The following is a 27396-nucleotide window of genomic DNA, read 5'->3' as shown; positions in this document are numbered from 1 at the left end:
AATAGAGGCAGAGGTTCCTTATCAGGGAACCCCTTAAGCTGAAAAAATCAGAGGTCCAGATAAACATTTTATTATCATTATTACTACCAAATAATTTTTATACCTTACAGTGATGGGTTGTACAGTTTCTACCATTTCCTTGACATATAGCACCAACCTCCATTCTCCTTTTCTAACTCAACTGAGCTATCACTATTATTTTTGTTATGCATTTGTTATTAGTTAAAATTTTTGGAGTTTGTAGTGAAGATTAGGTGAAGGCTCTGAGTAGCCTCAGTTTCTTCAACTTTTTCTTCTTTAGATTTCATATATGTGTGTGTATCTGTATATATGTGTGTATACACATACACATTTTATATACATATATTTAAATGTGTTTTTTAATTTCTATATATACATACATATATAAATATAAGTGTATGTGTATTTTTTTTGCACCTACTGATTCTGTCCCAAGACATGATGAGCTGGTGCTAGAATCACACGTCAGAAGCTTGCTACCTTTTGTGAGTTCTCAGACAAATTGCCACAATACAAATATGGACCTAAGAAGATCCTGGAGAATTCACCCAATGAACCATGCAGGAATTGGATCAGTCACCGAGAGAATTATTGTCTACAATTGTCCAGGTAAATCACTGACCCATAAAACTTTTAAAATAACATTTTTAACTCATGCCACCGTACCAAATACTCAGCATCTGAGCTGCATGTTAACAAAAGCTTTCCAAATACAGAAATCTAGCAAAAAGACTCAGCCAAGCACTTATTAGTCACAATGTTCAAGGCTCATCAAAATCATGTGTGAATACGAGATGCATGTCATGCTAGTCTTCGTACCTGCTACTCCTGCAAGTGCACCAAGGTTGCTTTCAGGAAGCCTACCGAAGGTAGGCTTACCTCCTTATCCTTTATTCAACTATAAAAAGCATTCATTTTATCTATCTCTGCAAAAGTTAGTAAAACACTAAATACAGAGGAATGCTAGTAAAATTAGCTGCTTTTCATTGAGTAACCCCAGACAAGTCACTTAACCTTTATCTGCCTCAGTTTCCTCAAATAAAAAGTGGGGTTAACAGCATCTACCTCATAGAGTTATTGCATTAGTCAGTTGGTCAATAGTTAATAAGCATTTATTAAGTGCCAACTGCGTGCCAGGCACTGTGTTAAGCACTAAGGATACAAAAAAAGGCAAAAGATAGAACTTTCCCTCAAAGAGCTTATACTCTAATGGGGGAGGGGCCAACAAGCAAACAAATATGGACAAATATCCCATCAGGCAATATTTTAAAGTGTTTAGCATCGTTCCTGGAACACAGTAGGTGCTTAACAAATGCTTGATCCCTTCTTCCTTCCTTCCTTGTTCCAGGACTGTGTCCACTTAGACCCCGCTTAAAAAAAAGATAAAAATAACATAATAATAGTTATTATTATTATTCCTTCAAAAACCAACAGGTGTCCAATCCTCCTACAACAAATATAAATTCCCTAATACCACTAGTGGGAATACAACATTTTTTATTATTTTTTTATTACAGATATTATACATATATACAGATAATATATATATATATTACAGAGATATATATACAGATAATATATATTACAGATATATATACAGATAATATATATTACAGATATATATATTACAGAGATATATATACAGATAATATATATATTACAGAGATATATATACAGATAATATATATTACAGATAGATAGATATATATACAGATATAATACAAATATTACAGACAACATTGGTACCCAAAGTTGCCTGGACCTACGAATGATCCATAACCTTTTAAAGAGATGTCATCATGTCAATGCTCATAATCTCCAAACTTATACGGAATGAATAGAGGGACATAGAAGAAGAAATTAAAGCAATGTAGGAACAAGATAAAGTATATGACCTCCCTGTGGTCCTGTCTTTTACTGGATTTGTCCTGAGGATGCTTTCAGTGAAGCTACAGAAGATGGGCTTGTATTTCAATCCTTTCATTCAATTACAAAAAGCAGTTATTTTCTTTTTATTCACCGGTCCAATGGTTCACAGAACCTTAAATGTACAAGAATGACGGCAGGACAACGACTTGTCCCTAGACCATTTTTATATGAACCTCATCAAAAAAGATTAGAATGAGATAGCCGTAGTAAGAACAACTCTTAATAACCTCCTCAAAATCCAGTCTCTCATTCAAGCTGGGGCTGGGGACAGGGTGTGCAGCAGCTAAGGCAGGAAGGTCAGTCACAGTGTGCAGCGGTAACTCGGTGCGCCCTGGGACTATTACGGTAGTTGTGGAGCCTCAACAAGACCTTCTGACAGGCTCATGAACAAGGCCTTTCCGGTACCACTAACTGGTGCTGTGCACTGTGATGCAGCTGCTGATGAAAATCAAAGAAATAGGACGGTGGGGCATTTACAGGCAAACCTTGCTCAAAACCACAATAATGATCAGCGTGACAAGGAGGCTCATGAAGCAAGTGGCACTCTGTGTGTTTTGATACCACAAGAAAGACACCTGGAACAAATCAAAAATGCCAATTTTCCACCTGCTGGAAATGCTTCTCCACAGATGGCACTGACCACTAAAGGAGGCAGGCCACATGCACAGATGGATGAACTGATGGTATGAATGCCTTCCCCACGCACCCATGTTACGTCAAAATAAAGTTAGCAACAAATTTTGCCAGTGAGAGGAAAGGGATTTGTACTGCTTTTTGTCCATTGTGCCTTCAGTCCCAAATCACATGACAACCAATCATTGCAGGGAAATGGCAACCAATGGTTTCATCTCAGAAGCTAGATTGGAATAAGAGATGAAACCGAGAAGATATTAAAATCTAGAGAAGGAAAAGTTGAAGAAACTGAGGCTACTCAAGTCTTCTCCACAAACTCCAAAAATTATATTCAATAACAAATGCATGACAAAAATAATACTGACAGCTCAGATGACTTAGAAAAGGAAATTGGAGACTGTCATACTTTAGCTATAATTTTGAAAATCTATTTGGAAGTTGGATGGCTTCAGTACAGCTAGAAGACCAATTATACCAAACCAGAGTAATATAAGAAAGCTGGTATTTGCAATAACCAGGCAGCTAGGTGGCACAGTGGATAGAACACCAGGTCTTAGAGTCCAGAAGACCTGAGTTCAAATGAGGCTGGCCTCAAACACTTACTAGCTATGTGACCCTGGGCAAGTCACTTTACCCTGTTTGCCTCAGTTTCCTCTTCTGTAAAATGAGCTGAAAAAGTAAAAGGCAAACAACTCCAGTTTCTTTGCCAAGAAATGGGGTCAGAAAGAGCAAGATATGACTGAAAAATGACTCAACAACAACATTCTCTCCCACAATATTGTCAGAAACTGTAAAAACATGCCTGGATCTGCATATAACATTTGTGATGCCAATGCCTGTCTAAGGACCTTAAGCAAAAAAGGAAGACTATTAAGGAATAAATAAAAGGGCAGGCATCATAAGTATCATGGCAGAACTGACTTGACCAAGCTAATGAAGATCTGCAGAAAGATATGGAAAGATTACATTAGTATCCAGAGGGCACATGGAGTAGAAAAACTACATTACCTTATTAAAGGCAACCAAAAAAAGAACATGAAGAACAGAATCCAGAAAACAAACATCTATCAGAAATTCTAGATTCCCCTATCCAACAATTAAAAAATTCAAAGGGGGGAGAAGGAGTCAAAGCAGTAAAAAGAACAAAATAAACAATTCAACAAGTATTTTTTTAACTATAGAGGTTTGAGAAACAAAGACATCAGAGGAAAGAGTAAGAATCCCAAATGTAGAAAGATGAGAAAGATTTTTTGTTATCTATATGGTTGCAATACACACTACACAATGAAAATTCAAGTTGGACCAACTTGTATACCATTATTATAATGAATGGCAGATCAATTTTATATACCATAATTATAATCACTGACAGAACAGTTATATAGAGGGAGTTAACCCCAAATCTCGCTTCTTTGCTAAACAGAAAAGTGGTAGGACTGAAAAAGAGCCATAATTACTGGCTCAACTAGGGGTGTGCTGGTAAATGTTTAACGACCGGCTCTGTCAAGAGTGATGGTAGTGGATGGCTAGGTGGGCACAATGAATAGAGTACCAGCCCTGATGTCAGGAAGACCTGAGTTCAAATCTGCCTCAGACACTTAACACTAGCCATGTGACCTTAGGCAAGTCACTTAATCCCAACTGCCCTGCCTTCCCCCTTCCAAAATTAAAAAAAAAGTGATGAGAGGGAGAGATGTGCCCACAACATCAACTTCTTAAATCTAAACAATCAACAAAATAGTCTTGATTTGTAGCATTTTCTGATTTCCAAGATTTAAATGCTCACATTCAAAATTTAACAATTAGGTCTCGTAAGAGACCAAGAGCCGCCTCCAGCATGCCCCTGATCAAACACTTCACAATGAACAATGGTACATGAATTATTAGAAAAATACCTAACTGGATTTTGGAAAAACCTGGAAAGACATGAACTGATGCTGAGTGAAGCAAACAGAATCAGGAGAACATTAGACATAGTTACAACACTATGATTCACTTAATTCTTCTCAACAATACGATGATCCAAGACAATTTCAAAAGACTCATGCTGGAAAATGAGATGGAAATCTACCTCCAGAGAAAGAACTAATGGAGTCTGAATACAGATCAAAGTATACTACTTCCACTTTATTTTTCTATAGTTTTTTTTTCCTTTTCTTCCATTTCTTCTTTCACAACATTACTAATACAGAAATATGGATTGCACATATATAGACTATATCAAATTGCTTACCATCTTAGGGGGGGTGGGAAGACAGAGAGGGATGGAAAAAAATTTGGAATTCAAAATTTTACCAAAAAAAAAGAATGTTAAAATTGTCTTTACTTATAATTGGGGAAAAATACTATTTTTTAAAAATGAGAGAAAAACGCCTAATAAGCTACCCCTAAAATAGAAGTATAATCCCACCTTTCTCAACATAAAGGGCTAAATACTTACTATAGTTTACTTATAAAAAGATAAGAGCAGTGTCTCTTCCAAATAAAGGCCAAGTATATATTTATGAAAGTTCTTTAGATAAAGCATTCACAGCTAGTATCATTAAGAAAAAGATGTGTGCATATGTGTGTATGTATACACACATAAAAATATGCATACACATAGGAAATTTGGTCTGAGGAGCACAGCTAAAATAAAAACCAAAACATGAATCATTTAACGTACTCAGATTACATCAAGCAATCTGGTTCCATTTTTTAAAATCTGATGTCTTCAGCTTGTGGACTCTTTCCCTAATGATATCAAAATGTCATTTGGACTTGATAAGTATACAATTCTTAATGTAGACTGAGGAAAGTAAAAAACTGAAGGATCTAAGTTTCAACGTGGAGGACAAATTGAACAGATAAATGTGATATTTAAAAATATCTTTGTCTGTTCCAAGCAAGTCACATCCAACATAAGGCTATAAAGGAAAAGATTATGGAAGAATGTTAAGAGACTTACTGCTGTCATCTTAAGATCTAAGCTCAGTGGGAATAACTCTTTTAAAGCAACAACTAAATAATACCCTTCAGAGAACACTTTTGAAACTAGAAAATGGAATAATAGATTTGCAAAGGAGTCTTTAAAAAATAAGCCCAAGCTATATTTTAAAATTTTTATTATTTTTGTTGCATTTTAAGTTCTGAACTGTCTCCCCACACCACAGAAGGCCACCATTTAAAAAAATATACATATATGTATGTGTGCATGTAATATGTGTATATCATATATACATATACACACAAATATACATATATTATATGTGTGTATAAAACCATCCTAAGCATACTTCTATTTATCAATTCTTTTAAAGAAACACAGGGCCCATTACCTTAAGGTAGATATTGAAAGATGTGTAGAAAGACCTATGCAAAAGAGATAAAGAGGACTGATAGATGTGCTCCAAACGTGATAAACAGGTCAAAAATTTAAACAAGCAAACATCACATCATCAAAAACCAATACTAAAGGGTGACTATGAGAAACACACTGATTTGTCCAATGTTCCCAAGAGTGGTTTATCTCCACCATGGGATTCATGAAATACTTAAAGGATCCAAGAACAGAAGCAAAGAGGTCGCTCATGGGCAACATCCACATTAAAACATTCAACATTAATATGTAAACAAGGACACACTGAATAACAAATGATTGATTAATGTCATTGTGTCCATGGTAGCATGAGATAAAGAGATTCATGCATAAAGACTCATGTAGTTCTGGGATCTGTAGATGGTTCAAAATGAGAGCTAAGAGTTCACCTAGTTCCCTGCTCCCCCCACCCCAATACATCTTGTATTCTAATGATGAAAAAATTGAGTTCCCCAAAAGTGATTTGCCTCAGGCCACTCTAAGTACATTAGTGTCAGAGTCAGGACTAGGGCCAATGTCACTGAGTCCAGCACCTTCCCTGTCGCCTCTTTCTTCTCCATTGAGGGCATTTAGAAACAAACACAAAATACTCAAAAAAAATTTTCTTATTAAACTAAGGCTACGTAGGATAGGGATGCCTTGTCCACTTTATCCCTGAGTCAATCAGAACACAATAGCTCGGAACCTATTAAAATTATCTTTTCCTAAGGCCCTCATGGAAAAACTTTAAAAATAGAAAATAAGATTAACCAGGTATAAAGTATTACTAGAAAATCTTGACTAGTTATGTCTTCCCCTCGATCAATACAAAATAATTTAAAAGCTTTAAAGCTACTAAATGGCTAATTAACTAGACCTTATTCCTCTCCTCATCTGATGAGAGTCAGTCTTTTCCCACCTCCCACTGTGGCTGACAGTCTAATTTTGCGTTAGGGAACCCAGTTCTTTAAAGCAGCTAGCATGCCATGGGCCCTAAAAACCTATTATACAATAAACACCATTTAACATTTCATATACAGGATGTATTGTTTACAGATTTACTAACATCTCTTAGGAAACAGCTAATTAACACAATAAAAATTTTTATGAAATTGGAGGAGGGGAAGAATTACTCACTGGAGTTATCTTTTAACATTTTATTTCGGTTTTGAGATAGAATATATGAAACTGGCTGATTTTTAAAAAATTCACATTAAGTATCTTCAAAAGAATTTCTTAGGGGGAAAAATTAGATGTGACTTAGATCCCTAAACTGTTTTTTTAGAGCCAAGCCTGATTCCCTGTCTCTATCCAGTTACTTCCCTGTTCCAACATAAAGTTTTCCCCACTGCGATTCAAACTGTACTTATACAGTCCATGACCATATTACAGAGCTGTAACATCCCCTGCCCAGGAACAGCTCTCCCTTCCCTGGGAAAGAGGCAACTTTCCAGGTTAGGATGACAGATCCGTTTCTGGAACAAACTGTTCTCTGACTCACTAAAGTTGGAGAAGAGAGAAAAGGTTTAAGGAAGCAGGTAGAAGGAGGGGGAACTCTTAACAGCAGCCCAGGCATCATGTCCATGATACCATGGCACCAGGTAGAGCTTCCAGAGATTGACAGCAGTCTGTGTATTGTCACTATGGGGCCCAACAAAGAGACAATAAAATAGGGGGTTCAGCATCTGATTGACAATGCTTACTCTCAAACCAAGGCACAGACACCCCCCTCTTCAGAAATGTCAGTTATCTTTTAAGGGTAAGGCTACCCTATCCTCATGGATCAGTAAAACAGATGCATTATGCCTATTATTTCATTGCCAAATAGATGTCAAATTATACTAACATCTGTGACCTGTTCAAAATCGCCAATGGTCCCTATTATTAAAAGCACAAAAAAATTTTAACTCCTTGCCCAACATTTAACAACAGGATTTTGCCTTTAAATAACATTTATGATTTACAAAACACTTTTCATTTATTATCTAATTAAGATATTCCTATTCACATAACCACTCTGTTGCCAAGTCTTGCTGTTTCCGCCTTCACAACAGCCCTTTCTTTCCAGTCACACAGCTAACCACCTGGTGCAGACCCTACCAAATTAATTTTCCTAAAGCATAAGTCTGATAATATCGCTCCCCTACTAAATACACTCCAGTTTCTTCTTGTTAACTCCAAGATCAAATATAAAATTTCATTTGTTTTCTGAAAGTCACCCTTCAAACACTGGCCCCTTCCTCCCTTTCCAGACTTCTTTCACTTGACTGCCCTCTCTCCATGGTCAATGATTCTGTAACACTGATCTTCTTGGTGTTCAATGTTCTATATCCTGACTTTCTCCCTGGACATCTCCCGTGTCTGAAACATCCTCCTTCCTCATTTCCACCTTCTTTTCTCTGGCTTTCTTCTAGATCACCCCAAATTCTATCTTCTGCAGAAAGCCTTTCTGGATCCCTAGCCGCAGTGCCTTTCTTCCAAAATTACCTTCCATCTATTCCTGACAGAGAGACAGATGACATACAGATCTCCATATAAACAGATATCTCTCTATATGTCTAATAGACATGTATATGTAGAGCGACATATGTAGATATGTAGAGGGATATTTATCTACATGGAGTGATATTGATATGTCTAACTATGTAGAATATCTATAAAGAGGTCTCATTAGTAATATCTCTGTAGGTCACTCGATATTCTACATAGCTAGATAGATCAATATCACTCTACATAGACAGATATCCCTCTACACATCTATAAATCTCTCTCTCTAGATAATAATATCTATCGCTCTCTCCACATACCCATATCTCTATAAGGATAGATACTGATATCAGTATATACATATGTAGTTTTTAATGTAAATAGTGGTTTCCATATTGTTTCTGAGTTTTGAATGTGAGTTCCTTGAAGGCAAAGACCATGTGAACCATGTATTTGCCTTTGAACCCCCAGCACTAAGTGCCAGACATTGTGCCAATTGCTTATTAAATGTTAATGGATTGACTTATTTTACCTGTGGTGCAATAAAGTTACCTTCCCTAGATCATGGTTAATATGTGACAAATGGGCCAAGATTCAAACCCTATCCAAGGCTAGCACTATGCTCACTACTCCATAATGACTTTGAATAATCCGGCCCAGGCCTTCCATCCCTTCCCAATTTCTCCTTCTCATGTGCTAACCCAGCCCCTCCACTCTAGCAAGCCATTCTCCTCACCATCCTTTGGGTTCTCTCCCTCCATGCCTTTGATCCATGCCATGATTTCACTTCATTACTTCAGAATGATCTTCCCCTTCCTTTCCTCTTGTCAAATTACCCCTTTTAGAGTTCCATCCATCTTCTTCCCTGAAGCCTTCCTTGACTACTTCAGTCAATAGTGCACTTTCTCCTCTGAAGTCCTAGGACTTCTTATTTCTAAGTATGGACTAATGGGGGTATTCCTGCTCAACGTGTTTGCTTAGACAGGCCTGGGAAAAAGTTGATTCTTCCTATAATCAAGACAGGTGATTTGGAAATTGAGCAAGATTTGAGTGACCTAAGTCACATATCCCAAGACTTTCATTTTAATATAGCACACACCTGTCTTTGTGTTAACCAATTCAAGTTGATTGCCAGCCCTCAGGAACACCTCTTCTTGGAAGGAAATATAAGCAGTGATGTCTTTGATCTGAGAGACAGCCAAATGATCATCCTTTTAGTAATAATCTACTGACCTTATTAATGAAATGATTAAATTACCCAGAAACCATGTCACTCGAACTTTTTAATCATCACACGATGTTCAGAGAGAAAGACCTCTGACATCACAGAGACAAAACTTTCTCTGCTGTAAACCTGGTGGCCACAAAGGTCTTTGGCAGCTTGGTTCCAAGACCAGAGAGCCTTGATGGATAGTTGTTTCACAAGTCCTCAAGAGTCATCTGAGTACAGTGACAAAATATAGGTCAGGACGACTGGCCCCAGATACAGTGGGAGGCCTTAGCCTTTTAAGTTAAAGATCTCTCCCAGGTCTCAGTTCATCTGAGACAGCACCCATTCAGTAATTAAAGGCTAGGTAAGAATTAAGGTAAAAAAGATGGCCTCATTTGCCTTCACAAAAGAATCTGTCTGGGTAGGGAAGACCTTAAGACTTTCTGGCCAGAGCAAAAACAACTGCTATTCACACTCAATTTCAGTTCTGCCACCTTTGTGACCTTAGGCAAGTCACTTATCTCTGTAGACCTCCCTCAATTTTCTAACCTGTAAAATAAGGAAGTTGGACATGATCTCCAAGAACCCTTCCATGATTAACTATATGAGGTCAGGATCCTGTGATGGAGCACTTTAGGGTTTGCAAAGTGCCCCTTTCCCTCACAACAACTCTATGAAGTTGACAATATACAGAGGAATCAGCACCTTAAATTTTTATTCTCAAAATTATTTTGGGCTTTTTAGCAAAATTGCAGTCTCAAAAAAAAAATCCACTAAGCAACTCCTAACATACATCACTAAAACATTTTCATCAGACTATAGCTTCTTCAGTTGAAAAGACACTCTTTCCCAAAGGGAAAACCTGCATACTTTTCTCCAAATAGCACAGCTAAGTCATAGGTTCTCAAATGAAACACACGAAGTAATGGGATTTCCATTATAGAAGATACTGCTATGAAGCTCCCATCTCTGGTTTTATTATATTTTTTATTATTTTAAAAGGCTTAGGGGAAAGTGATATTGTTTCTTTAACTCCAACTTCACATTTTCAAGAGAAATTGAAAGGAAAAAAAACTCCCAGGGAGGATGGAGAGATACAAATCAGCCTCTAAAAGCAAGAATTCACTCTGTGCTGCTTTCCTCCTTACAATTAATTTCCCAGCTCACCTGGCCAGGTGCCACTAAGTGCAAACTCAGCAGCGAGTCCTATGACCAAGAAGAGGTCTGGTACCAAGATCATGTCCATTCCCAGCATGTAAAACCTGGTTATTGTTGTTTGGTTGCTGTGTTTGACTCTTTGTGACTCCATTTGGGATTTTCTTGGCAAAGATACAGGAGTAGCTTTTCATTTCCTTCTCCAGTTTGTCATTTCCTTGTCCAGTTCATTTTACAGACAAGGAAACTGAGGCAAATCAGGTTAAGTAACCTGCCCAGGGTCACAGCTAGGAAGTGCCTGAGGCCAGATCTGAACCCAGGTCCTGCTGACTCCAGGGCCAGCACTCTCTCTACTGTGCCACCTAGCTGCCCCAACAGGGGCTGACAACAAAGGGTTATACAACAAAGGAGGAAGCAGAGCTAGTTGCTTCATCTGGGAAGAGTCAACACCAGTTAACAATAGATCTCTCTCTTTCTCTCTCTCTCTGTCTCTCTCTGTTTCTCTCTCTCTGTCTCTGTCTCTCTCTCTCTCCCCCCCCCTCTCTCTCTCTCTCTCTCTCTCTCTCTCTCTCTCTCTCTCTCTCTCGTGTGTGTGTGTGTGTGTGTGTGTGTGTGTGTGTGTGTGTATGCTACCAGCTTCCTCAATACCAAGAGGTGAAGTACCAACATACAGGCACAGCACTTTTTAAAGTGCCAACTCTTAGAATATTCAAATAGCTTGTGAGCAATGTCACGTAGGTGGGGGTGACTCCCCATCTTTTAGGGATTGCAACATCTCATGTCACTACTTGATTTTGTAATATAACTCCTCCCACCCTCTTAGAAGTGCTGCATGGCATAAGCTTTTCTAAAATTTATTTTTGATAATTAAAAAAAAACTATTTCATGTTACTCCCTTGAGAAAAAATGGAGACAGTCAAAAGACAAGAAAGGGTGCCCTAAAGTTCTGTAATCCACCAGGTCAGAGCACCTTGACCTTTTACATGTCATGGACCCCTTTGGCAGTCTGGTCAAGACTATGAACCTTTTCTCACAGTAATAGTTTTAAATGCATAAAAGAAAAAATACAGCATCACAAAGGTAGACAATTATGTTTAAATAGTTGTTGATTTTTTGTTTAAGTTCACAGACTGCAGCTTAAGAACCCCTGTACCAGGAGAGTCAAAGATCAGTAAGATATCAGGGATGGATCACAGAAGGAGAAACACAACCTGTGTGATCAAGCATCACTGCTTCTAGACAGCTGCCCACAAGCATCACAAGATGGAGGGCTCTAAAGCAGAGATGCTGGCTTTCTTCTTGGTCTTCTCTGCAATCAAGTGAGACGAGTGCCCATCAATCATTTTGGAGCCCTACCCAATCACTGTGAGTTTGATTTTGTTCCTTTCTTTATCTTCTTCCTTAAACATGTTTTGTGGCATTGTTCCTTTTCAAATCAATTCTAGGGTTTCTAAGATACCTCCCAAGATGACTAGAAATACTCAAGGCTTGGGGAAAACAAGTAATGGTATACACACAAGCTTAATCACAACACTACAGTGAAGAGTTGAGGAAGGCAACGCTTCTCTTTAGGGACAAGTCCAAAGGTGCCATCATCTCAGGGTGGAACAAGCCTAAATCCCTTCTCTGAAATATGCAGGCAATTAAACAAGAACACTACCATCTGGGGGGATCGAGGAAAATGGGGAGCAAAAATATTGGCAAGTGTTCATAGCTCTCAATCACCAAGACAATTCTCTGGCAAACTGCACCTCTGACAGTTGTCACACATTAATCATCTCCAGGATTTTCTAAAATGTTCCTCAAAACAAAAATTAGTGGCCTACCCCTACTTTTATATCAATTTAGACATTTACACACCATTTTATGCCTTTTTAAAAAAAAGCATTTTCATTATTTTATAACATTCCAACAACAGCCTTGGGTATAAATAGCATAAATACTATGATCTCCATTTGACAAATAATGGAATTGAGACAAAGAGGCCAAGTGACAAGATTAGACCCTAGATTTCCAGTCCACAGAGCTTTCCATAATACTATAGGATCCATAGAATTTAAGAGGGAGTGAAAAAGAGGTAAGACCTAAGAAAACCAGAAGGAGGAGAAAAAATCAGAGGGCAAGAAAACTAAGGTATGATATTTATCTGTGGGTCTGCCAAGACAGACATTCCACAGAAAATGTCATCCTTAAAGTCTATCTACTTCCAAAATGATTAAAGAAAATCTCAGGTCTCTGCTTTCATTTCTGTTCCCCAATTGGGCAAAAAATAATCTAAACATACCCTCCCCCACCTCCCTCTCCTGACAAAGACTTATCTAAATTCTTTTAATTTATATTGTGATCCCAGGAACAAAGGTCAAAAAGGGAAATCTTATCAAATCAACAAATGTGCTGAGAAACCTACTCTACAATTTTTGTCATTGAGAAGTTTAGAACTTTAGTGGGAAAAATCTATCCTACAGAGTACATGAAACCAATAGAAAATCCAAAACAGTAAAAAAAGTCAAGTCTGGTTTTCACTGGAATTCCACTGCCTCAAAGATGTCAAGCTCTGAAAATATGCTCTTAGACGATATTCTAATCTCCGACATCTTCCATGGATCGATCTTTCTTTGTTTTTTTTTTGGGATGAGGCAATCATGGTTAAGTGGCTTGCCCAGGGTTATACGGCTAGTTAGGTGTCTGAGGTCATCAAACTTTCACACCCAATATCAGTCCTTTCCTAGCCTCCCCGTTGATTCTCTTCTCCTAGCTTTGCTGGGTTTTTTTTTACCCAGGCAGAACATGATGGTCCACCACACAACTCTACCACATCTTTGATTCCCTCGAGAGGCAACAAGATGTAGTGGACAGCATACTGGACTGGGAGTCAAGAAGACTCTGACACCTTTTCCCCCACCATCTTGCTCTCCTTGATGGTTGTTTGTCTGTTGTTCTTGAAGAGGACCAGGACATCAGGGAGATGATGCTAAGACTTGCAGATCGATTGGATTTAAGTGAGGGGGGCTGTGCAAGGTCACCAGCCTCATTTTTTCCTCTGAAGCCATCGGGATCCAGTGTCAGGATATAGATCAGGATGACTGGAGATGACCAAGGATACAGTGGGAGACCTTGACTTTTTTAAGCAAAGGTCTTTTCCAGGTCTCAGTGTGACTGAGGCAACATCTAGTCAGAGATTAAGGCTAGGTAAGAAATGGAAAGGTCTAAGTTTAGAAAAGGCCAAGGTCTCCCACTGGGTCCCTGGCCACCTCCAGTTATATCTTGCCACGAGGCCCAGATGGCTCTGAAAAAAAGAGCTAGGCTGGTGACTTTGCAGAGTCCTCCCTCCCTTAAATACAATTCAGGTCATAGCATCACCTTCCTGATGGCATAGTCCTCTTCGAGAAGGAAGGACAAACAACATGTGAGTGTAGGAGCTATCCCATTGGAGACCCAACTGGCCAGTTCCAGTTGGGCAATGAAGCTAGCTAGCTTCCTTCCCTCCCTCCCCTCCCTTTGTCCACATAGGGCATCATACCCTTATTCATGGGTGCTCTGTCCAAAAGAAGGTAAATTTTGATCACTCTTTTTGGACTGCAGTCCATCCTGCCCTCTGGCAAAGTACCTTCCTTTCTTCCTTCCTTCCTCCCCATTCCCACCCCCAGCCACACACACACACACACACACACACACACACACACACACACACACTTTTCAGCTTCCTTTTTTATGTTTTCTTCCTCCATTAGATTGTAAACTCCTTGAGGGCAGGGACTGTATTTCTTGTTCATATTAATGACTTAGCCTCACTTAAGTCCAATTCACATGCAAGTCAAGACATTCACCTTCAGGGATCATTAGTTTTCTAAGAATAAAAGGCAAACAACAAACAAAACAAACAATGTATATTTCTGTGTTAGCACTGTGCCTGGCACACAGTAGATGTTTAATAATGTTTATTGGTTGACTGACTTACAGAAGGACTTCCAAGATGGACAAGTTACTTAACCTTTCTTCCTTTTCTGTAAAATGAAAGGACTGGACTGAGTTCTAAGTCTATGATCCTGATTCCCTGTCCCTCCCACAGAGCCTTATATCCCTCATCTCCACTCTAGCTCTCATGCTGACCAGCCTGGACTAGGACAGAGAAAACAGAAAAAAGTACTTATTTCTTTTAGGAAACAGAGGAACACATATTGCCAGATTTTTTTAAAGCAGCTGGTAAAGCTTTAGGCTCCAATGGGAGTTACCCAGTCACTAAAGGTACCAGATTCTACAACTGCATGGAAAAGCTGACTGTATTGACAAACTGGCACTGAGCCACCTCCCATAAAACACACCCAGGGAAAAATGATTCTTCTAGTGAAAGGCAGCTTGCTGAATCCCAGAAATGAATCACCTGCTAATTGCTGCTTCCAAACCTAACCCTACACATTCAGAAAGGGCACTGGCTCGATCTTCAGGTGAAACTGACAAACTATGAACACCACCTAGCAGGCCTGTCCATTCCAAAATAGCCCAGAGAGAAGAGGCGGGAGTGAAGAGGGTGCAAAGAGAGGGGGATTAAAGAGCACTCTGGGAACGCCTCAGGACCTGTTCCTCTGGGGTGGAGCGACAGCAGCAGGCATGCCGGCCACCACTCCTGGTAAGTTCACTAATATTGCAGTTATGCCATTCCCCTTTGGTTCCTTTTCAAAGATACACTCCTTTCAGTATAAAGAATGAAAAAGAGGTGGTTCTGGTCAATACCAGGTGGCACCATTTAGGAATTATAATGAGAAAGGATCCTGGTGTGAACCTACCTTCTAATGATTATATTTTTTATGTCAATTAGCCATGAGATCATGTTAGTGCTGGAAGGGACCTCAGAATTAATCAAATCCAGTTCCTTCATTTTACAGATGAGGAAACCGAGGCCCAGAGAAGTTAAGTGATTTAACTAAGTAACAATAAGGTAATTTGAGGGAGAGACTACTAAAAGGTGGAGAAGGTCAGCAGAATCTTCAGTGGGGGGACATTGTCAGCTGGACTTTGAGGAAAGTTCAGGATTCTGAGATGTGGAGGTGAAGAGAATGCATTCCAGGGAGGGAGGAGGAAGGCCAGTGTGAAGATAGGGCAGTTGGGGAAGGGATGCTGAGGTCAGGAAACCCTTCCAAGGAATGGTCTGTCTGGAACATGGAGTGTTTAAAGAAGACAGGGAGAGGCATATACATACATATATACATACACATATATATATATCAGTGTATGTACATGAATGTAATGGAAAAGTACTGCATCCAAAAAATACAAATGATGACTGAAGAAGTCAGAGAAACATTAAAAAAATAGATATGAACTGAGGCAAAGCAAATAGATCTAGAAAAACAATATATGAAATGATTAAAACAATGTAAAAGGAAAACAAACTAAAAAAAAAACCAATAAACTGAATGCTGTATAAGCATTATATCGATCAAGCAAGGTCTCCCACTGGGTCCCAGGCCCAGGGGACAGATGTGAAAATTATACATCCCACTCTTCTTTGCAGAAGTGGTTGTAAAACACTGTTTTCCAACGTAGTAAAACACGGCACAGTGTCAGACCCAGTGAATGTGTTGGTTCATTTTACCAAACTATCTTCCTTGACCCTTTCTGTTTTGTGACAAGAGAGGGATATAATCTAAAAGCAAAAGATATGAATAAAATTTTAACAAAAACAAAAGAGCCCAGCAGTATCCTTGTCATCATAGTTGGCATACATATATAGTGCCTACAATGTGTCAGGCATTGTGCTAACCACTTTTATAAATATTATCTCCATCGATCCTCACAACGATCTTGGGAGTGAGGTTCTATTATTATTCCCATTTTACAACTGAGGAAACTGAAACAAAGAGGTTAAGTGACTTGCCCAAGGTCCCACAACCATTAAATGTCTGATAGTAGATGTCAGCTCAAATAAACTTGGCAAAATGAGGTAAATCTCATAGAAAGAATGGGCTTTTACAACCCAAAATTAAATGGACATTTTGTCAGCACTCATGCTCCTTCTTATTCAAATAGTAAGCATCATCTAAGACCCCGGTAGGATATTGAACAAGTAATATTGTTTTAATATTTCACTTATAACTCAGTGGATCTGTGATCTCCTCAATATAGGCATCTTCTCTTTAGTTCATACCGATGATGCACAACCCTACCAGGCTTTCTCCTCCTGTTTAACTTTCATTCAGGTTTTTCCAAGGTTCCTCCATAGAAGATGTACCCAACATCCTGGAGGCTTCCCCCTAGGACTTCTTGTGTTTCATGGCAACCCATGAAACCATGGCTGACCTACCTTTTTCTTTGATCATATCTTATGCATAGTAATGTCATAGGATTAATAATTAATACAAAAAGATCAGCAATTTAATAAGATGATATGACATTAATATTAATTATGTTTAGCATAATATCTACAAGAAGCTAAGTAGCACAAAGATAAGGCAGAACCAAGAGCACAGCATCTCACTCAACAGTATGTGTAAGGGAAACATGGTTCTCACTCAAGGCAATCAGGGGATGGAAATAGACTCAGAACTGCACCTAATGCCTTCTCGTGCTGAATAACTGTCTCCAGGAGATCACACTTTCTCCAAGCCTGAATTAAAATATACCCTAGAGACACTAGCAAACTCTGCAATCCAAATGGCTAAACTAAGCAGAATGTCCTGTCTACATTCACAATACTTCAAGGTGAAGCAGACAAGAAGGAAGAGAACAAGTCATATGACAGTCTTATTCAAAAGAACACGTGTGCAGGTTCTGTTACACATTGAGTACAGAAGCAATTTCATCTCTGCTCCACATCCATAGGACTCTACAATGTTAATGAACATTCAGGATGAATGTTTTAGAGCCCCAAGCTCTGCAAGAGCCTTGATAGCAGAGGAGAGAAGAACCATGTTTGCTATTCTAGAATGTGGCATATTTTTGTATATTGCTATTCTTTAAAAATCAACAATTCATATGGTGTAATACAAGTCAATTTGTAATACAAGCATTTATTAAGCACCTGCTACATGCCGGACACTATGCTAAGAGCTGGAGACGGAAAGACAGGCAAAAAACTAGTCTTCAAGGAGCTCACAATCTAATAGGAAAAACAACATGAAAATGATTATGTACCAGCAGGATAATATATAAAGGATAAATTGGACATCGTGTCAGAGGGAAAGCACTAACATTAAGAAGAGCTTTTTGCAGAAGGTAGGACGTTTGTTGAGACTTGGAGGAAGTCAGGGAAAAGTCAGGAGCGGGGAGATGAGGAGGGAGAGCATTCCAAGCATAGGACATGGCCATAGGAAGTAAAAGAACTAGACTCTTTATCTCCCCCTGGCTGACTACTTCTTATCTATGTGACCTTGGGCAAGTCACAGTCTCTCTAAGCTGTAATTTCCTTGTCTATGAAATGGTATGCTACCTGTTTGAAGGCAAGCAAGGAACATTCCAAATGGTCTCTTGAGATCCCTAAAATCAACCAGTATTTATTGAAAGTCTACTATGTCCTGACCGCTGTGTACAAGATAGAAGAGTAACATGGGGGCCCTCAAGGAACCTTCCATCGAGGTAGTGAGATTAACCTTATATGAAACAAAAAAGATAGTACATAATCCAGTGCTAAGTTATGTGGTAGAAACCAAGCCCTGTAGGATGCAGCACTGGAGAAATTATGAAAGGCTTCATGGAAATGAGATTCTAAATTAACTCTGGAGGAGAGAGTGAAGCTGATGACTTTGCACAGCTTTGACTCACTTAAATCCAATTCACTTGCAAGTCAAGACTTCACCCTCCTGATGTCATTTGTCCTCTTCAAGAACAAAAGATGAAAAACCAAACAACAACTTCAACTGGTCCTTGAAAAATAAGTGCATTAACCAGGATGTAAGATTAGCATGAACAGGCCATTCCCTGACAATTCTGGGTAGAGGGCTTTACTGTATGAACTTAAGAAAATATTCTGCTCAAAGAGTTATAACACTATGTACATCTTTTGGTCCAGAAATACCACTATTGAGTGTTTCCCAAAGGAACTTAAAAAAAAAAGTTAAAGAACTTATATCTTCTAAAATATTTATAGTAACTCCCTTTGTTGGCAAAGAAATGGAAATTGAGGGGACGCCCATCAATTGGGGAATGACTGAACAAGTAGTGATATATATATATATATATGAATGTAATTGAATACTACTGTGCTATAAGAAATGAGGAGCTTGATGATTTTTAGAAAAACATGGAAAGATTTGCATGAAATAAGCAAAACCAAGAGAAGGTTGTATATACAGTAACAGCAATATTGTTCAAAGGATAACTGTGAATGACTAAGTTATTCTGAGTATTATAAATACTCTTATCAACTACAAAGGACTTTTGAAGGAAGGTGCTATACATAACCAAAGAAAAAATGATAAATAAAAGTATGTATAGTTTGGTTTTACATACACATACACACACACGTGTCTAATGGCAGCCTTCTCTAGTCTAGGGCAGGGTAGGGAAGGAAGGAGAAAACAAGTGTGCAGCAGAGAAGAAAAGTTAGACAGAAGCACAGAAAAGCAGGCTAGCTTTGAAAACGTTTTGTATTTATTATATAATTTTCTAAAAGGAAGAAAATAGCGTGAAATGGAAACTCATTTTTCATATTGAATTTTCTTTTTATGTTGTGCTGTGTGCATGGAAATATTCTTTTTTGTGCATCTTTTAGTATATAAGTTCAAAATGATTTTTTTTAAAGAAAGTTAAAAAAAGAGAGATTACCTGTGGGTCATATATCCAAAGACTTCTTAAGGAAAGGGACAGTGTTTTTGCCTTTGTGTCCCAAGTGTTTAGCACAGTGCCTGAAATATAGTAAGGGCTTAATCATTGTTGACTGACTGGTACAGAAGGTTAGAAGAAAAAAGTTGCCATTGACAGCAATAGTAATAGTCACTCTACACAAGGAAACTCTTTTCTATGTTTATATTTTTCACCCAAAATTCTGATATTTTGCAAGGTTACCATGGTAGACATAGCATCTAAGAATACAATAATGTCATAAATAAAAATAGGGCCTAAAGAGACAATCGCAACCTTCTCATTTTACAGATTATAAATTCAGAACTGGAAGGAACCTCAAAGTCCATTTATTCTAACTCCCTTATTTTCAGTTGAGGAAACTGATGCCCAGGGAGGTGAAGTGATCTTACTAGGGTCAAACAAGTGGTAAGTGCCAAAGGCAAGATTTGAGTCCATGTTGTTTACAAAACCCAGAAAGCAGAAGTGATTTGTCCAAGGTCACATATAGTTAAGTAGCAGAGTTCATGGCCTCTGAATCAGTGAGACTCATTTCAAATCCCAGAGCCCAGAGCAAAATTCTGCAAAAGAATTTCTCCTACAGACTACCTCGTTGTTGAAAAACCTATACCACGGGCTATGGAATGTTCCTTGGGACTTCCTGGGCACTAGCTACACCTTGAACACCAGTAAATAACTCTATGAACAATGCCCTTCTTATAAATATCGTCAGCTCTTGATATGTCTTCTCCATCCTCCACAATACATAGCATAGTTGTAAATCCACAGTAGCTGCTCAAGCCTCAGTTATTCTGATCCAATGATTGCCTTTAGCCTGCTTCCCTCTTATTCCCATTCCTCCTCGGAGTACATTTTCACTGTTCCTCAACCCTCTGCACAACAGAACCTTGATAAATGATGCCTAGGTCTAAAACCATTAGAGTTTTAAAATGAAAGTCCCTCCTCATTCTAGGTAATTCCCAGGAGCAGCCATGATTATCCTGCAGAGCCTAAGGAAACTGAGCACTTTGGAGAATACATTATCTTGAACTGGCTCTTTCAGCATCCAAAGTTTGGTGCCACAGCAACAATCCTGAGAACAAGAAAAAATATTTAGAGGCAGAGCTGGAATCAGCTGCCAGCTCTCTAGTGACCCAATTCAGAAGTGTTGGTTAATACTAAAAATGCAAATAAAAACACATCAGTCCCAACTCAAAAACTGCCTCCTCTGACTTTTTTTTTTTTAGGATTGTAGAAAAGCAAACAAACTAATAGTCTTACAAGGTAATTGATTTGCTATTCCCTTCCCAGCTGTGCTTCTGACTGCAGACTTTCATCATCACAATTGAGCTGTCTTCCAACACTGGAAATTCCCTCTAAGTTTGGGGTCTTCTCACCCTGGAATGTTCCTCCACCACGGCAGACCCCTTCTCCCACTGGTGCACACTGTCTTGGTGCCTCCATTTTGGGGATGGACCATGCTGGCTAGGCTTCACTACCCTCAAACTATACTTCTGATTCTCCAGAAATATACCTCTGAGTTCCCGCAAGGGCACTTTCTCTTATTATGCCCCCCTCTCTGCAGTTCCCTTTTTTGTGTTGTTTCCCCCAATTAAGATGTTAGCTCCCTGAGGGAGGGGATTGTCTTTCTTTTTGCTTATATTTTGCACCCCTGACAGTTAGTACAATGCTTGGTACATAGCCGCACTTAATAATTGTTTTAGCCTCACCAGCAGAAATCATCTGGTATAATTGCCTTACCCCCAGGAGAAAAAAAATCCTGCACTGATGACTGGTCAGATTTACTGGTTGAGAATAGATGGCAATGGACTACCCTGGCACTTTAAATAAGCAGCCTCGTTAGGGAACGCAGCATGAAGTTTGGAAAACCAAAAGCTGCACCTGTGAGTGAACAATATAATTCACGTCTGTTGAAGCTACAAGGGGTCCTGTAGATCCACTGGACAGGATTCCCATCAGAATTAAACTCCAATTATTTTATAAATGCTCATTTTCAAGTGGAAAACCAGTCTCTCATCCCCCTCCATTCTCTTCCAAATGTACCCTTGCTAGTAGATGAGGATTCAGATTTGGGAATGCATCCTTACCAGACAGTAGGTGTGTATGTGTGTGTGTGTCGGGGGGGGGGCGGAGTAAGGAATCCTACACCAATTTTTTAAATGAGGTTGAGCTTTGTTATCCATATTTGGCGAAACCTAAACATAAGTTTATTCAGGAAAATTTCCCTGGACCAAAATTGTGGCAAAGAGCCAAAGTTCGACAATGTACTCCTTAGTGTCGATCTCAGAACTGGACCAGACCTTGAGGGGATAGAGAGAAAGGGAGGAGGGTCCTCAAGCCACAAATGACATCAATATTTTTCAAATGAGCATTAATGCTCTCTATTGGAAAGAAGAAGATGACTATATCCTCTTATCTATAAGAACAAGGTAACAAATCCTTCTCTTCTTTTTACCACCCCAGTTCTAGCAGGTTATGCCTACAAGGTACCTGTGAAGTCTGTTGGATAAAGAACATTGTAGATTAACTGTAAATACAGTGCCTTTCTTCATGGGACCAAGGAGTAATCGTATTTCTATCTGCTCAACTATTTTAGAAAATTAAAACAAAAACCTCACACTGTACACAACTCCTTTGGCATACTTGTCAGTCGATCAGCAATCATTATTATGTATTGAGCATTGTGCCAAGTGTTAGGGATATGGAAAAACACAACAGTCCCTGATCTCAAGGCATTCACCCTCTAATGGAAGCGACAACACACAAACAACAACACACACACAACAACACACAAACAACATATAAACAGGATAAATGGGAGATACTTGTTCACAACCAGAGTTACTTCTCATTCTTTAAGAATTAGGTGGAAATGGCAGCATATTTCTCCTATGAAATAACTAACCCCCAAAATGACTGCAAAGCACTTGCCGATATGAAATGTTACATCAACGCTAAATGATCTCACCACGACAAGGGCTGAACTGAATTTTCCCCTTGGGCTTTAAAGCCAGAAAATTGGATTCCCTTCTGAAGCAGGGTTGATAGAAAATGCAGCTCAGGACTGCATTCCCTGGTGTCCAACTCTTCGTTTATCCTCCCCATTCCCATCCCATTCTTCAGCAAAGAATATTATTGTTTTCTTTGCTCTTCTGGTATTATATGGAGCTTTTATGTCAAACTAGAATGCCAAGTAATGGGCAGAACACTAGATTAGGTATTTTGATGATATTCGGTATTGGATTAGGAAGCCTGAGATTCCAACTTGGAGGTTTTCTTCTTACTAGCCATTGCAGCCTTGGCCATGTGACTATTCTTCCCATTTTCCTTGTCTGGTTAACAGCTAGTCTTTTGCTGTCGTTGTTATTTCTTTTTGAGAGGAACGAGTGGCAAAATGAAAAGAGCATTGGACTCAGAGCCACAAGACCTGGCTCTAATCCTAACTCTACTGCTTACTTAGTGAAACTTTGGGCAAGCCACTTGCACTCTCTGGGCCTCCACTTTCTTATCTGTAAAATGGATATAATAATGCTGTGGAACAACATTGAATTGAAGATTAAATAAGGCAACGTAAATTAACTAAGGAAAAGGTTCTGGAACATTACATTAAGGTCAGTTCTTCTCTGTTGCTTCCTTAAGTCCCTTTCAATGTTCTTAAAAGTCTTTTTCCACAAACAACCCACTTAAAGCACTTATATTACAGTTTGCCACATAGTCCTGGATACAAGTTCTGATTTACCACAATAGAGTAATGACAGCTTTAAAAAAGTGGGTGGCCAAATCTCAGCTTTGTAATTCACAACCTGTTTGACCCTGGGTACATCAGTTCACTTCCCTAGTCTCTGTATGTGAAAAAAGATAGGGATGGGATAGATCGCCTCTATGCCCTTACAAGTCTGTATCTATGATCCTCCATAATGGAGGGTAAAGGTGGATTCTCTCCAAGACAGAATGACAGCTCTTTCTGGCACTAAAACCTAGAACTTTTTGTATACAGGCCAGGTCTCAGAAGCAAATAATAGAGAATCCTTTTCATTGAAGCATTATCTATATGGTTAGTTATCACTGCCCCCTCACTTCCATCTAGAGGGGATGACTTTCCTCTGAATTTCCATCAGATTTCATACCTCATCATATTATACCCTACATTGGCATTTACCTGCACCTATGTTTTCTTTTCCTTGTTGTAAGTTCTGGGGAGAAGCCTTTGTCTTGTTCTTCTATGTACCACAAACAGCGCCCCTACCTCCCACACAGATCTCACTGAAAGTATATTAAATAACCAAGTAAGAGCACACAACCAAATGAGAGAAGCAGATTCAGTCACAACCACTCTTGAACAATGCCTTCATCAAATGTTGTCTGAAATCACAGTAAGATGCAAGTGTGATGGGAGTCAGCATGGGTTTTGCCCAACCCCCATCTCTCATGAACTTCATCAGCAAGCTGCAACTCTCCCTCAGTGGTCCCCTGGCCCAGTACCACCCCCACAATTCAAGAACATCCAAAATACCACAGAGTACTTAGGTTGTGCCTTGAACACCTAAGAGCTCAATTATCGTTACAGTTATTATTCTTAGATGGCAACGTAGGCAGGACTGTGTTTTAATAGGCATCTGTGGCTTAGAAACTATGGGGCAACAGGCAGTTTGGAAGCATTTAGCTAGATGGTGAGTTCAGTACAGAAACCAATTTGTCATGGGGACAGGAGGTAATAATGTGACACTTTACAAGTTTCAAACAGCAGGGGAAAAACCCTTTTTTCCTCTATTATTTGTTTTGATTCTGGATGTCCATGTACATTCTCTGCATGAACTATGAATCACTCTAATTATTCATCAAGCTGAATTCCAAGTCAACCACAGTCCATAATCAAATCTGTACATAGATGGGGGAAGAGGGAGTGTACCTGCAATTTCTCCCATCAACTAGCTCCTTTTCAAAAGATCTCTGGCAAAATGATCTTGACCAATTATTGAGGGTAGAGAGTAGGGAGAGAAATAGTGGGGAGATGATGTTGAAAATGCTGCATGCCCAGGCATTGTTTTCATTTGGTCTTAAAGAAACAAAGGGTTATCTTTGGAGTCCAGTTCCAGGTCAGAAGAGTAGAATGGCAGCAGAATCTTGAATTAAGAGAAGCAGTTTCTTTGCTGAGAGGAGGGGAAAAAGTGTATGGGAGGGTGGGGGGTGGGAGGAAGGGGGTAGCTAGGTGGTGAGAGGACCTGATTTCAAATCCAGCCTCAGACACTTGACACTTAATTAGCTGTGTGACCTTGGGCAAGTCACTTAACCCCAATTGCCTTGCCTTCCCCCCTCCAAAAAAATGTATGTGGGGAGGGAGAGAAGGAAACAACTCTCTCAACTGTTTCTGAGGCATATCACATTAGCTCGATTTAACTGATGGCAGCCTGGAGTCATAGAGAGCATCAGACTCAGAGTCAGTAAGACCTGCATTTGAAGCCTGCCTCAGACACTAACTGGGTGATCTTTGGCAAGTCACTCAACCTCTTTCAGGCACAATTTCCCAATTTCCCAATCTATAAAATGGGGATAATAGCATAGAGCTGTTGTGAGGCTCAAAGGAAATGATATATGTAAAATACTTCGCATACCTTACTCTATAAATATTGGTGATTAATATTATCAATAATATCACAATATCATTACCAATAGCAAGGAGTTTGTTTAGTATAAGTGTTCCATAGTCCAAATGGCATTTAAATGGAAGGGATGGTGACCATCAAGACAGGATCATGCCAGAGACAGGATTCAGAGGGTGGTAGGGGAAGGGTGAAGGGAGAAGCACTAAAGCTTAAAGCTCCAAGGGAAACAGCTTTGGGGCCACTTTAGGGAAAGGGTCTTTCTTATTGAAAGTCAGGGAGGTAAGCAGACCTTTTCTCGGATTATATCCAAGAGCTAAGATAAACTACCCTGAGAAGAAATCCCCTAAGCAATCCTCTCCTACCTGCCCCCTAAATAAAAGCTGGAAAAGTACAATTGGCTGGAAAATAGATAACAGTGTTTTCTTCACATCTGTCTTGCACAAAACCTGATTGTGGCCTATAGCAAGAGATATTTTGCCACTGTATTCCTTTCTTTCAAAGATCTTATTTTGGGAGTGCAGTTTATATTTATGCCAATACAATAGATTCTAGAGGTGAAACTGAACAGTCTGGTCAGCCAAATTCACAGCTATAGAAATAAAACTATGTTAATATCAAGGCTAAGACCATTGTTGTCACACTCAAATAGAAATGCGGGCCATGAAACCATACGGATGGTTCCCTGTGGGACACATGTGGACTTAGAAAACCACATATTTATATGTATATATCTTTGATTAACACATCAACATGCTAAAAATGTTATAGGAACGACATTTTAATCTGGTCCAGGCTGCACTTGAGAGTTCTGGGGGCCATGTGTTTGACACTTCTAGCCAAGATCAGATTGAAAGAAACTGAACAGGAAGGAGTCCAAGTAAAGCCAGCTCTGCTGATGCTAAAACTCGGGATTGAACCATAAAAAAAATCTTTGCAACATATGTTACTGTTGCCCCTTTCATATGTTTCTCTAACAACCCATCCTACCACATTGTATCTCCCCCTTACTGAGCTTCATAGTAAACCCTATTTAAAACACCTGAGAGACTGGAGTTCAGTGATCAGAGACCAGCAAAAGAGGAAAGGTTCTGTAGGGTTTGACCTCTAATGGTCTAAAGGGAAGCCAGGAAAACAGGAGAGAATGGTGGCACCAGAAAGACAGTTGAAGGTGTCAGTCAGGTGGCTGGCAAACAAATGAAGCTTTGCCAGAAGTCTGGGGTACTAGGAAGAGAAACATGCAGCATGAGGTTTCAGAGCACCTGTATGAGAATTAATGTGGTAGAATTTCAGAGGTAGAAAGGACCAATCCTACCAGCTGATCCATATTTTACAGAGAAGGATGTTCAAGTCTAGAATGACTGGACCAAGGTCATACAATTAGTTTGTGATTAAGTTGGGGTTTGAATTGAGACCTCTCAGTCCAGTTCTCAATACACTACAACCCCATACTTTTATCAGTTTAAATCTTAGAGATGAAAAACAGGGAAATGAGTAGAAATTTAAAAAGAAATAGTTTAATCCTTAGCCCCCCCTTTTTTTGCTTTTTTGGAGGGGGAAGATAGGGCAATTGGGGTTAAGCGACTTGCCCAAGGTCACAGGGCTAGTAAGTATCTTAAGTGTCTGAGGCCAGATTTGAACTCAGGTCCTCCTGACTCTAGGACTGGTGCTCTATTCACTGTGTCACCTAGCCACCCATCGCTTTTTAAAGCTCAGTTCCATGATACCATCTCCTACAGGAGGCCTTTCTTGATGCCTCCAACTGCCAGTATCTACCTCCATTCCTTTTTATGTACCATCATGTATTATGAATTTGCTTAAATTTGAGCATGCCATTTCCCTAGATAGAATATAAATTCTCTAAAGACAAGAGATTTGTTTTCTATGCTCAGTGCTAAGCACAGTGTCTAGTAAGTGCTAAGCACAGTGTCTAGTACGAAATGTAGGAGGTGCTTAATAAATCCTTGCTAATTATTCACTTCCCTAAGTTCTCACTTAAGATGCAAGATATCTGGACAGATCAAAAGGCCAATAGTGCTAAGATTTCTCCATAACAAATACCAGATGGTAAAATACTAAAATACTTTTTACACTTCCTTGGAGCTATTACCCAGACCCAACCTCTCTGACCAATCTGATACAGGTTAGCAATGGCTAAGATTCTGTCATCTATTGAATGATATCAAAACGTCTCTGCTGCTTTTTCCAGGTGTTCCATTCTCTGGGCC

At 39.2% G+C, this 27396-nt stretch overlaps 1 protein-coding gene and 1 long non-coding RNA gene across 4 annotated transcripts in view; one reads left to right on the top strand and one right to left on the bottom strand.

Annotated features, from left to right (window-relative positions):
• MYO5B (myosin VB) overlaps positions 1-27396 on the bottom strand; it is a 565409-nt gene that overhangs the window by 465073 nt on the left and 72940 nt on the right. The window contains exon 1 of one of the 3 annotated variants that reach the window (XM_069104336.1): positions 9144-9466. The exons of the other annotated variants lie outside the window; for them this stretch is intronic. Coding sequence (XP_068960437.1) covers positions 9144-9146 — 3 coding nt within the window. The 5' untranslated portion in view covers positions 9147-9466. Of the gene's footprint in view, positions 1-9143; positions 9467-27396 lie in introns of those variants that run through there. 3 annotated transcript variants of the gene reach the window in all.
• LOC138174127 (uncharacterized) lies at positions 14306-20766 on the top strand. Its single transcript, XR_011171622.1, has 2 exons — positions 14306-15399; positions 20521-20766. It is a non-coding gene; the product is annotated as an uncharacterized lncRNA (long non-coding RNA).

The sequence above is a fragment of the Petaurus breviceps genome, unplaced genomic scaffold (assembly GCF_028583685.1).
Source record: "Petaurus breviceps papuanus isolate PSGF00001 unplaced genomic scaffold, PetGlider_PUasm1.0 131, whole genome shotgun sequence".
Taxonomy (NCBI): Eukaryota; Metazoa; Chordata; class Mammalia; order Diprotodontia; family Petauridae; genus Petaurus; species Petaurus breviceps.
The sequence above is the reverse complement of the archived record's forward strand: the minus strand, read 5'-3'. Positions and strand labels throughout refer to the sequence as shown.